Source organism: Pelophylax lessonae (assembly GCF_965119305.1).
Source record: "Pelophylax lessonae genome assembly, chromosome: 4".
NCBI classification, from domain to species: domain Eukaryota; kingdom Metazoa; phylum Chordata; class Amphibia; order Anura; family Ranidae; genus Pelophylax; species Pelophylax lessonae.
Window position 1 is genome coordinate 325380573 of NC_138771.1, and position 13695 is coordinate 325394267.

Sequence of the window (13695 nt, forward strand, 5' to 3'; positions counted from 1 at the left end):
ATAACAGCTTCAACTCTTCTAGGAATGCTGTCCACAAGATTTAGGAGAGTGTCTATGGGAATGTTTGACCATTCTTCTAGAAGCGCATTTGTGAGGTCAGGCACTAATGTTGGAGAGAAGGCCTGGCTCGCAGTCTCTGCTCTAATTCACCCCAAAGATGTTCTATCGGGTTGAGGTCAGGACTGTACAGGCCAGTCAAGTTTCTCCACCCCAAACTCACTCATCCCTGTCTTTATTGGACATTGTTTGTACACTGGTGAATGTTGGAACAGGCAGGGCCCATCCCTAAACTGTTCCCACAAATTTTGGAGCATGAAATTGTCCAAAATGTTTTGGTATGCTGATGCCTTTAGAGCTTCCTTCACTGGAACTAAGAGTCCAAGCCTAACCCCCTGAAAAACAACCCCACACCATAACCCCCCCCCCCTTCCCACCACCAAATGATTTGGACCAGTGCACAAAACAAGGTCCATAAAGACAAAGATGAGCGAGTTTGGGATAGAGGAAATTGACTGGCCTGCACAGAGTCCTGACCTCAACCCAATAGAACACCTTTGGGAAGAATTAGAGTGGGGACTGCAAGCCAGGCCTTCTCATCCAAATGCCCTTCTGGAACAATAGTCAAACATTCCCATAGACACACTCCTAAACCTTGTGGACAGCCTTCCAAGAGGGGTTGAAGCTGTTATAGGTTGAGCCAAATCAATTTTGAACCCTATTTACTAAGACTGGAGTGCCATTAAAGTTCATGTACGTGTAAAGGGAGGCCTCCCAATACTTTTGGTAATATAGTGTATGTAACATTGTGCAACATGTTAAAATATTGTTCCATAGATGTTGTTCAATTTTATTTTTGGTTTTGAATGAGCATCATTTCACATTTGGCTTCAGTTCTTTTTAATTATTTTCCTCAAATTCTGTATTAACTTTACCTGAATAAATGAGCACTTGCTGGCATAAAAAGTAAGGCATGGTGAAAAACAGCTGTCCTATGCAAAGTGCAGTAAACCACAGCAAAAAATAAAAGTAAGAGAAAAACATATTCGGCACTACTGAATTCAAATCAATAAAAAAATAAATTTTGATTGGCTGTCAAGGGTTGCTACTCTAGACATGTCTCTTTACCTGGATTTTTGTTGATTTAGAATAGTAATAAACCCAAAAGCAAACATGTTTTACTGATGTACTCAAAATAAGTGCTTTAAAGGATAGGTTCACCTTTTTTTAACATGTTACATATGCTACAGCCCCCGCTCTTACCCGATCCCGCATTCTGACATATAGCGGGGAATCTTTTCCCCTAGCTGGCTGTCACAATCTAAAAAAGACTTGGCCAAGCAGGGCTCCGCTCTGCAGAGTCATCCATTTACAGTGTTCTGTGAATGGGAAAACTACAAAGTCCGACAGCCTTTTCAGCTGTCGGCTTGGAGTTCTCCATGAACTACCATGGTGCTGTTGAGTGCTGTGGTAGTTCATTGAGCTTCCTATCCTAAGTGTAACTGCTTGCTCGTATCAGAGGTATGGGCAAACAGATACACAGACAGTCTGCGTATCTGCGTAGTGTACACACTAGCTGAAAATCGTACGATTTTACCTCGGAACGGGAATTTTCGGCAGATTTTCTACTAGTGTGTACCCCACTTTACACAGATTTAGCCAGATTGGTGAACAATATTTGAGAGAAATTTTGTGTACTTAGAAAAAGTCTTAGATCTTTGAGTTCAGCTCATGAAAAATGAGGGCAAAAACAAAAATGTTGCCTTTAAAATTTTGTTTAGTGTATATATTGGATTTATATTAAACATTTACTGAAAATGAATTGCCTAATACAACTGAACATTTTCACTTTGTGAGGTCATTGCTTATAGCTTGATCTGGATCAAATGAGAAGGCAGCATCCCTCAACTGAATTTCTTTCTGTTTCTCTTTAAATTGCCTCTCAGCAAACGTCACTGCATCATGTACACTGTGAAAGGCAAGCAGTTCTATATCACCGCTGGAGTTCCTGAAATACCCCCCATCATGAAGGGATCGGCGAACTGATGGATTGCAGTTAACAAGGTACACTCGTACACCTATCTCCTCATAGTCACTTCGGACTTCTTTAAGAACACCTAGCCCCACCGTGTCTATAAACTGCATGGCACCACAATCAATAATAAGAGAGTGGATGTCAAGCTGTGGTACAAAAGTTTTAGTGGCTTTCCTCTTCTCGGTTTTAATCAAATTAAACCTTGCAATGAACCTATTTCCTGTCACTCTTAAAGCTGCTTCTTCTTCTTTCTTTGCCTTCCTTTGTAATGTAGACACTACGGAGGGGTTAATTCCAGTTTTGCTATAAAGAGAACTTCTAAAGTAGTCTTTGTTGGCATAGTAGAGAGAGGCATCAAATCGGAATATTTTAACATTAGGTATGTTGTTCAGCTCTTTGTATGTGAACTGGTCTTCATAAATCTCCGTTCCGCTCACTTTACCCAATAGAGTTGCCCTTGGCCTCTGAGTACGGAAGATCACACAAAGCATTGAGAAGCAAACAGCCACCAATAATCCAATCTCAGTTGAAATTAAGGAAGACGCCAACATGCTGACCCACCAGACCACTGTATCAATTTTACTAATGCGCCACATTTTTGGAGTGTCAGCAAATTTTCTCAGTGCTCCCCTAAGACTGGTTATAGTTATGACACCTAAAATGCAATTTTGTAGTGAATAGAACAGAGGGGCAATGGCAAGCAGTACAAGCAATAATACAGCTGAGCTGATTACACCGTTTAGCTGGGTGTTGGCACCTGTAGATTCTCTTAGAAGACTTTTGGCAAGAGCGGCACAGCTTGAAAAACAAGAAAAGAAAGATGGAATGAGATTACACATGCCTATAGCAATCATCTCCTGATTGGTGCTGATTGTGTAACCATGCTTTTTGGCAAATATTTCAGCAAGAGATACTGTCATCGCAAATCCAATAATTGCAATTGGCACTGCATCAGCCGCTATGCTGGGAATCAAGCTCCAGTCTGGGGCTTTTGGAACCTGGAATCCAGTGGGAATGGTGCCACAGATTGAGGATTTATATTTCACATTAAAACTGAAGTAATAGGAAACCACTGTGGCCACAATAATCACAATTAATTCTATTGGAAAGGGGACTTTCATTTTCTTCTTAAATCGATCATTTATTTCCTTGACCGGGACAATTAAGAATATTGCAGTAATGCTAGTAACTAAATCACATATATTAGTGCTTTTTAAATTGGAGAAGATGTCAATCCAAGTAAGAACCAAAGCCCCAGGGCCATCACGACGAGGGATCTTTAACCCAAGGAGATACTTCATCTGTGAGGTCAGAATTGTTAGTGATGACCCAGTGACAAAACCACTCAGCAGAGGCTCTGACAAATACATCGAGATGAATCCTAGCTGAAAAATTCCCATGAGGATCTGAAAAGTAAACATGGATATAATGAAAATACATCTGTTTTACTTTTTTCTTCTTTTTTTTTTTACAGTTCAAAGTTCAAATAAAATGCTCAAAGAATAAAGAGATGGGACTCTTCTATTTTTTTTTTTTAATTTTCTTGCTTTTTTTCTTGCTTGCTAGAGTTTTTCAATTTTCTTTGAAAGCTTCCATGGTAGGTTAACCACTTGCCGACCGCCGCACGACTATTTACTGCGGCAGTCAGCCCCTACTGGGCAAAGCGACGTAGTGCTACGTTGCTCGCCCACGAGCCTCTAGGGGGCGAGCGTGCGCCGCTCGTTCAGTAACATCCCCGGGCAAGTGACCGGCGGCTCGGATGTCCGCCGGCCACTCGCGATTTCCCGCTGGAGAGAGAGAAAGGAAGGCGGCTAATGTAAACAAAGCCGCCTGTCATTCTCCCTGAAGTAACTGCAGAGACTGTACGATCCTGCTATGTAGGATCGTATGTCTCTGTGGTTACATCACTAGCCACGCCCCCCCACAGTTACAAACATGCCCCTAGGGATACATTTAACCCCTTGATCACCAATAAAGTTAACCCTTTCCCTGCCAGTGTCATTTTTATAGTAACAGTGCATATTTATAGCACTGGTTACTGTAGTAATGTCACTGGTACCCCCAAAAGTTTCAAAAATGTCAGTCAAGGGTCCGATCTGTCCGTCGCAATGTCACAGTCCCGCAAAAAAGATCGCAGATCGCCGCCATTACTAGTTAAAAAAAACAAAACAATAAAAACGACATAAATCTTTCCCGTAGTTAGTAAACGCAATAACTATTGCGATTTTTTCACCAAAAATATGTAGCAGAAAACAAATTGGCCTAAAATGTTAAAAAAATTTGATTTTTACATTTTTTTTTTTGGGGGGGGGATTTCATATAAGAAAATGGGAAAAATATTGTTATTTTTTCAAAATTGTTGCTTTTTTTTTTGTTTATAGCGCAAAAAGTAAAAATCGCAAAGGTGATCAAATACCCCCAAAAGAAATCTCTGTTTGTGAGAAAAAAGGACGTCAATTTCATTTGGGTACAGCGTCGCACGACCGCGCAATTGTCCGTTAAAGTCACGCAGTGCAAAATAGGCCCTGGTCTTTGAGCAGCCAAATCCTCCGGGGCTTAAGTGGTTAAGCTGTAAGAACATTTTTGTTACAGTGAAATGATCTTAGATGCTTTTGGTGCTCATGGTATACTTACCTGCTCTGTGCAACTGTATTGCTGGATCTACAAGGTGTCCCAGCCTCTTCACATCTCCTTTCCAGCCACCCGAGACACTGACGGAGCCTACAGGGTGGTGGCAGACACGACGGGAGTAGTAACACTATGATGAGCGTGACTATCTCTTAGAATTTGTAAGTGTTTTTTACCTTGTGCAATAAATGCTGATGCCCTAATATTACACTCAGATGGCACCTCTCCTCTTTCCCCTTTTAGGGATATGAAGTCTCAATGCTGATCTCAGTGAGGACAGCTCTGAGCCCTGATTGGAGTGAAGGGACATATGCCCCTTCACACAGTGCATGGAGAACAGGCTGTGCTGTGGATATTACTCACAGACTGTGTGCTGGAGTTCTCCTCCCCAGTCACTTTTTTATGTCTTGGTGTTGGAGAAAGCAGTCTGAGATGACTCATGCTGATAACAGAGGAACGAGGCAGCAGAGAGAAATCACATTTAGTGCTTTGGATTGAGAAATGTACATAGTATTAGAATACATAAGATGTGCTTTGTTCACTTTTTATGTTTAAGGTTTACAACCACTTTACAAAGTGGTTGTAAACCTTAAACATAAAAACATAAAAACATCTACAACATACAAACATCTGCTTTATCTGTCTTTTTACATATGTGAAATGTAATAACTGTATGATGTTCTTAACTGTTGCAGTTACCTATGTAATGCAGTGGCGGCCGGTGTACAGAGGGTGCAGGGGCGCCGCCCCCCATCCATGCGTCCAGCCCCCTAATCTGCATGCAGGGGCGCCGGACGCATGGAGTTCAATGGGAATTTTTCTTTTTTTTTTGCATCACCTGATTAGAGCCAGGGCATGTATGCTGGTCACTGCATTGAAGGAGGCATACACGCTGATCTCTGCATTGGGGGCATGTATGCTGGTACCTGCATTGGGGGCATGTATGCTGGTCACTGCATTGGGGGCATGTACGCTGGTCATTGCATTGGGGGCATGTACACTGGTCACTGCATTGAAGGGGACATGTACGCTGGTCACTGCATTGAAGGGGGCATGTACGCTGGTCACTGCATTGAAAGGGGGCACGTTGGCCACTGTGCATTGAAAGGGGGCACGTTGGTCACTGTGCATTGAAAGGGGGCACGCTGGTCTCTCTGCATTGAAAGGGGGCATGCTGGTCTCTCTGTATTGAAAGGGGACACACTATACCCTAATTACTGAAGGCCCCTTTCACACTTTTGCGACCTCAAAGTCATGCAATTTTTTACAGCGTTTTTTGCCGCAAAGCATTGCCTATTACATTTTTCTGTTTGTGTCCCCCCAAAAATTTTGAGCACCAGCCGCCACTGATGTAATGTTAAATGACAACACAATGGCAATTTAAAGTTGCAAGGTTAATTTGAGATTTGTTTCTCAGACAAGCCAGTTTACTATTGACTGATATGAAGTGTCAATGCTCTCCTCATTTTTGGATATGACAACCCCAAGAGACTAGGCAGTCAAGATTAGTAGAATTCCAGCTATAGTTTTTGTTGATAGTTTTTTTTTGTGTAAGGTGCAGTAGATTTAAATTTCTGTGATATGAATTGCTGACTGCTGTCTGTTAGGAAATCCCCTCAGTGGGCATCTTTCTCCTAGTCCAACACAGACAGTAATGTGAACCCTTTTAAATGGTAAGAAAAAGGTTTAGCACCAAGTGAGACATTGATATAGGATGTGTAGAATGGACAAAGAAGGTACATAGCAAATCCAATTAAGAATATATAACAGCAGACTAACGGGTATATTGCAAGTAATGGAGTCCTTACTTGTATGACAGAACACCATTGTTTCCTGGCTGGAAGGAACCCTCAGAAATGATAGTGTTAAGCCAAAACTAGCAAAACTGTAAACTACTCAAATTTCTGGCATCTATTCTTATTTAGATAGGAGAGATAAGATAGGACCTGCATCTAGATGTAGACAGACCTTACAGATAATGTATAACTAAAGGCAAAACCTTATTTTTAGATTTGGATAAAGTGCAGAGGGATTAGAACACCTGTGAGGTTTTAATTGTTGTCTGTATCCCCATTAGGGAAATGTGCCCTCTCGGTTTGTCCCGTTTTCACCAAAAGTGAAAGAAAATCACAAATTTTGGGTTGTTAACAGAACAGGAATAAAGGGGAAAACTAGTTCTGGTGACCCTGGTGACAGCAAACCATTCCCTCACTTTGATGTGATTTCCTCTCACTTGTCTATGGTAAATCTCCCCAACTGGGCACAGAGGGCAAAAAACCCTGACAGGGGTTATAACCCTAATTTAAATCTAAAATTTAAAAAAATTGCCTAAAGCTCTACTTTACTATATAAATTGTATAGAAGATTAGAACTCTGTTAATTAATGGACATGACAAGGCCTCTAGGGCGGGGGGTCTATAGGTGAAAAACAGTGGACAGACCAATTGCTGTGAGACCATGAATAGTTTAGTTCATAAAAAAAAAAATGAACAAGCAAACCCATGGTATGGGTTCTAATAGGCCCCTGTCATTACAGCATAGAATTACTGTTAAGAAACTGGATGGTATTGGGTTTGAATGGGCTATAACAAATTATATACAGTCCTCAGGAAAAAAAGGTGTCTGTTTTATCTCTAAAATGACTGCGATCTTTGTACCCTATGTAGTGCAATTGGGGGCTTTTTTTAACTGTTAATTTTCAAACATGCTACAGAATACTTCTTTTACCTACCTGGTATACACCAACAATAAAGGTCAAAGAGGTTGCCACAGTAATGGCATAGCAGCTTTTACCACATATAGTTCCATTGACTAGTGTTGAGTTTACTACTGCTGTGGTAGTTTCATCTGTAACATAGCCTGCTGCTTTTAACTGTTTGTTGACTGCCTCACCAACCATAAGACATAACACTCCGTATGTGCCAACGCAATTGTGACGTGACGTGGCTGTTAAGAAATAGATGATGCAGCAGAAAAAGTTGGTGTACAATCCATAGATGGGGTCTTGATTGGCTAACAAAGAGTAAGCAATTGACTGTGGAATGGTGACAATGCCAACTACAATACCAGATGTAATATCGCCAGGCAGGTACTTTTTGATCTTGTAACGTGGAAGCCATGTGAGTACTGGGAAGAGGGTTAAAAAGAAGTTGGAAAACACCTTTGGACCATTTCTGCAAACCTCTTTAGATATCTCTGTGATGCGTTCCTTGGTACTGAGTTCCGGTTGGGCATGTTCCTCAAGTTTCACATGCATATAGTTAAATGATTTGGAATCGTGATGTTCATTTGACTCCGGAAAATCATTCTTAGAGTCTTCAGGGTCTTCCACCTTAAAAAAATATGAGTATAAGTATCAGAGTGTAGGACTCCTGTCACTAGACGCAATCCACAAAACTTAAATTTACACATAAAAGCTATGCACCTCCAGGTGTTCCCAAAACTGTTGGTGCCATTAGTATGCAAATGTTAAGAAACACCCCTAGAACATCAGACAGACAATGTACTGCAGGCAGTGCTGAGACAAGGGTTGGGCTAGTTGCAGCAGAACAAATGGAGAGAGAATGGACACAGGGCAGTAAACCCATTCTAAGGCATGCATTAACAATGGGGGAGGGGGCACGGTTACGCATCCTTGCCCTGGGCACTAGATGAACCTGTCCCAAGGCTGATTGTGGGGTTCTAAAGTCATACATAACAGCCTTCATATCCTATTGAGAAGTGCCTAGCATTACACAGTGGGATGAGCTAGAGGTGTTCCACAGCTCAAACATTTTTAAACCAGCTTCCTAAGTTTTAGTACCTGATTTGAAATAATCAACCGCATGCCGTCCTGCCCTATCCAGAGTAAATAGATATACGCTATATTACCAAAAGTATTGGGATGCCTGCCTTTACACACACACATGGACAATAATGACATCCTAGTCTTAGTCCGTAGGGTTCAATATTGAGTTGGCCCACCCCTTGCAGCTATAAAAGCTTCAACTATTCTGGGATGGCTGTCTACAAGGTTTAGGAGTGTGTCTATGGGATTGTTTGACCATTCATTCAGAAGCCCATTTGTGAAGTCAGGCACTGATGTGGACAAGAAGGCCTGGCTCGCAGTCTCCGCTCTAATTCATCCCAAGGGTATTTTATTGGGTTGAGGTCAGGACTCTGTGCAAGTTCCTCCACCCCACACTCGCTCATGCATGTCATTATGGTCCTTGCCTTGTGCACCGCTCCAAGTCGTTTGGTGTTGGAGGGATTATGGTGTGGTATTGTTTTTTTAGGGTTTGGGCTTGGCCCCATAGTTTCAGTGAAAGAAACTCTTAAGGCATCAGTATACCAAGACATTTTGGACAATTTCATGCTCCCAACTTTGTGGGAACAGTTTGGGGATGGCCCTTTCCTGTTCCAATATGACTGCGCACCAGTAATATAATATATAGTAATATAGTGTATGTCACACTTTACGAAATATGTCACACTTTAAAATTGTGCATACACATGCAATGGAAACAAAGCGTTTACATATGCATGCAAAACCTACGTACGTGTTCGCATTTGCATGTAAGCACCGGGGGCGAGGCGATTTTTCTGTTTTTTCATAAATGTAGCAAACATTACTCATTTCAGAAAAGTGATGCGGCTTTGGTCATCTGTGCTATACATTACGTGTCCTGGATGCACAGTTAGCCACAGGGACCTAAAGACATTAATAAATGACCTTTTTTAAAATAAACTAGTAAATGAGTGGATATTCTTAAAAAGTCACTAAAAAACAAGGGATAATGGGGTTGATTTACTAAAACTGGGAAGTGTAAAATCTGGTGCAGCTCTGCATGGTAGCCAATCCGCTTCTAACTTTAGCTAATTCAATTAGTCATTGACAAAAACCTGGAAGCCGATTGACTACCATGCACAACTGCACCAGATTTTGTGCTCTCCAGTTTAAGTAAATCAACCCCAGTGTCTCCTGACAGCCCACCACCCAGTAAATTCTACTCACCAATTTGTGCTCCTCCATTTCCCTTTTGCTTAATTGGAGCTTCTGCTCTGTTGCTCTAATGGAGCAAGAATTCTGACTATGGGGGTGGCGGTCAAGTGACCTCCTCAATGTGATAGTGTTTGGGCCTGAGCAGGCAATCGACAGGGAAATGAGGTCAGCGACGTCATCCACCTGGGTAGCCCTGATACAATCTGATACTTATGGTGGCCATACATGCTTCAATAAATCATGCATTTCTTTTCTAATCAATCTCTCCCGATAGTAATAATTGATCTAAAGTCGACAACCCAACTAATTAATATGTCACACACAGGGAAGTAGATTTTGATTGATAGTAGGAAGATACAATGGTTGCAAAAGGATTGATCATTTTCTGCCCTTGCTGATTGGCTCAGTTTGATCAAATCAAATCAAAATAAGGTCTAAATTGATTGGAAGGGAAGGTAAGGCTATTTGATTATTTGCTGATTTGCTCATCAATAGGATAATAAAATCAAAGTGTATATGGGCACTCTTACTTGGGGTGAACTCCTGCAGTGGGGAGGTGGCGGGAGAGTGTAAATCAGTGAGTATACCTTGCTGGGGGATTATGTGGCCTATCTGGAGACACTTAATCTGCACTGATAGGCTGGCACTTATGGGTAGAGATGTATAGAACTGTTCGCCGGCGAACAGTTCCCGGCGAACTTAGCATGTTCGCGTTCGCCGCTGCCGGCGAACATATGCGATGTTCGGTCCGCCCCCCCATAAGACATCATTGAGGCAAACTTTGACCCTGAACTTTACAGTCAGCAGACACATTTCCAGCCAATCAGCGTACCTCCCTCCCACACCCTCCCACCTCCTATAAATAAGCAAGGGCAGCATCCATCTTAGATCATTCTGAAGCAGTGTGTGTAGTGAGAGTAGGGAGAGCTGCTGCTGCTGCTGCTGCTGTTAAGCTAGGGACAGTTAGTCAGTGTTCCTGGTCTTGCAGTGTTCTTGGTCCACTACTGCTGTAATATCAGCACCCCAAAAAGCCCTTCTAAGGGCTGGTATTTGTGTTTTTTTTATATATATATATATATATATATATATATATATATACCTAGCGTCCCCAAAAGCCCTTTTAAGGGCTGGTAATTGAGTTGTTTCTTCATATATATATATATCTATATCTATCTAGTGTCCCCAAAAGCCCTTTTAAGGGCTGGTAATTGAGGATTTTTTTTATTTATATATATACATATATATATATATATATATAGTGTCCCCAAAAGCCCTTTTAAGGGCTGGTAATTGAGGATTTTTTTTATTTATATATATACATATATATATATATATATATAGTGTCCCCAAAAGCCCTTTTAAGGGCTGGTAAGGTAATAGATTTTTTTCTTTATATATATATCTATATATATCTATTGTACACTGCAGTTGCCTGCCCGCTGTGTGTGAGAGGCCACAGACCTACCACAGACTGTACTGTGTGCACACCACACTCATTTCGGGTGGCACAGGCACAGTACCTGGCATTTTAAAAAATATTTTTTTTTCCTCTGTCATAATTGCAGTGAGTGCTGTGTCAGGTCCACGGAGTGCACTGTACCCACTGCAGTGCACTGCCCACCACTGATATATATACGTTGGCACAGCATCTTGTTGCAATAAATTGAAAAAAAAAATATTTTTTATTATTGCAGTTGCCTGGGCTGCCAGTGACTGTCAGGTCCACAGAGTGTACTGTGCCCACTGCAGTGCCACTGTGTGCCCACCCACCACTGATATATAAGGTGGCACAGCAGCTTGCAAAGTAAAAAAAAAATATATATTTTTTTAAATTGCAGTTGCCTGGGTGCCAGTGACTGCTGTCAGGTCCACAGAGAGTGTACTGTGCCACTGCACACCCACCACTGATATATAAGGTGGCACAGCAGCTTGCAAAGTAAAAAAATATATATATATTTTTTAAATTGCAGTTGTCTGGGTGCCAGTGACTGCTGTCAGGTCCACAGAGAGTGTACTGTGCCACTGCCCACCCACCACTGATATATAAGGTGGCACAGCAGCTTGCAAAGTAAAAAAAAATATATATATTTTTTAAATTGCAGTTGCCTGGGTGCCAGTGACTGCTGTCAGGTCCACAGAGAGTGTACTGTGCCACTGCCCACCCACCACTGATATATAAGGTGGCACAGCAGCTTGCACTCATAGTACAACAGTAACAACACATTAAAAAAAAAAATGACAGGCAGAGGCAGGCCACCCCGCAAGGGCCGTCGTGGTCGTGGTGCTGTGATTTCCTTAGGCCCTAGAATAATGCCCAGTGTTCAGAGGCCACCACAGACCCTGAACTCAAAAAATTCTGAGGCCATAGTTGACTGGCTTACACAAGACACCCAATCGTCTACAGCTTCCGCTCGGAACCTTAATGCACCATCCTCCTCCAGCTCAGCTTCGGGCACCTCTCAATTTACCACTCGCCAGCCCGCCGGCACCACCACCAACACTAGCACCACAGCCGCTTCACTTGATCCGTCAGAGGAGTTATTTTCACATCAGTTTGAAGAAATAAGTGATGCGCAACTATTAGTGCCAGAGGATGTAGATAACGGGGATATGTCTCAGTCAGGCAGCATTATACACATGGACGTACATTGTGATGATGATGATGTTGTACCTGCTGCTGCTGCCTTTGCTGAGTTGTCAAGTGAAGCGGCTGATGATGACGATGTGTCTGTGGATGTCACCTGGGTGCCTGCTCGAAGAGCAGAAGAAGAGGGGGAAAGTTCAGATGGGGAGACAGAGAGGAGGAGGAGACGAGTTGGAAGCAGGGGGAGGAGGTCATCGCAAGGAGCTAGTGGCGCAGTCAGACAGCATGTAGATTCGGCACCCGGGGTCAGCCAGACAGCACGCCAATCAACGCAAGCTGTTGCCACCACCAGAATGCCGTCCTTGCAAAGCTCAGCAGTGTGGCATTTTTTTTGTGTGTCTGCCTCTGATATCAGCGATGCCATTTGTAACCTGTGCCAAAAGAAACTGAGTCGTGGGAAGTCCAACACCCACCTAGGTACAACTGCTTTGCGAAGGCACATGATCTCACATCACAAACGCCTATGGGATCAACACATGAGTAAAAGCAGCACACAAACTGAAAGCCACCATCCTCCTCCTGGTCCAGCATCTTCAGCCACGTCAACCACTGCTGTCCTCCATGCCCCCTATCAACAACCCGCCCCTCCGCCTCTCACCTTCAGCAGTTCCTGCTCGTCACCTGCCCACAGTCAGGTGTCTGTGAAGGAAATGTTTGAGCGTAAAAAGCCAATCTCGCAGAGTCACCCCCTTGCCCGGCGTCTGACAGCTGGCTTGTCGGAACTCTTAGCCCGCCAGCTTTTACCATACAAGCTGGTGGAGTCTGAGGCCTTCAAAAAATTTGTCGCTATTGGGACACCGCAGTGGAAGGTACCCAGCCGAAATTATTTTTCACAAAAGGCAATCCCCAACCTGTACTCTATTGTGGAAAAGGAAATCATGTCACGTCTGGCACACAGTGTTGGGGCAAGGGTCCATCTGACCACTGATAGCTGGTCTGCAAAGCACGGTCAGGGCAGGTATATAACGTACACTGCGCATTGGGTAAACCTGCTGGCGGCTGCCAAGCATGGAATGCGTGGCTCTGCTGCAGAGGAGTTGGTGACACCGCCACGACTTGCAGGCAGGCCTGCTGCCACCTCCTCTACTCCTCCTACTCCATCCTCTTTGCTAACCTCCTCGGCTGAGTCCTCTTCTGCTGTTGCGTCTTGCTCCACACCAACTGCACCCCCCCAGCTCCCCAGGGGCTATTCCACATGCCGGATACGACAGTGTCACGCTGTCTTGGGGTTGACTTGCCTGAAAGCAGAGAGTCACACCGGACCAGCACTACTGTCCGCCCTGAATGCACAGGTGGATCAGTGGCTGACCCCGCACCAACTGGAGATCGGCAAAGTGGTGTGTGACAACGGGAGCAATTTGTTGGCGGCATTGAATTTGGGCAAGTTGACACATGTGCCGTGCATGGCAC

At 43.3% G+C, this 13695-nt stretch overlaps 1 protein-coding gene across 1 annotated transcript in view; it reads right to left on the reverse strand.

The window, feature by feature from the left end:
- Positions 1-1842: 1842 nt before the first annotated feature.
- The window catches only part of LOC309552092 (sulfate transporter-like), a gene marked incomplete at its 3' end in the record, with an annotated part of 41025 nt that continues 29172 nt past the window's right edge, over positions 1843-13695 (reverse strand). The window contains exons 2-3 of the mRNA XM_082252870.1: positions 7392-7991; positions 1843-3438 (exon numbers count right to left, since the gene is read on the reverse strand). Of these exons, the coding sequence (XP_082108996.1) occupies positions 1843-3438; positions 7392-7991 (2196 nt within the window). The remainder of the gene's footprint in view (positions 3439-7391; positions 7992-13695) is intronic.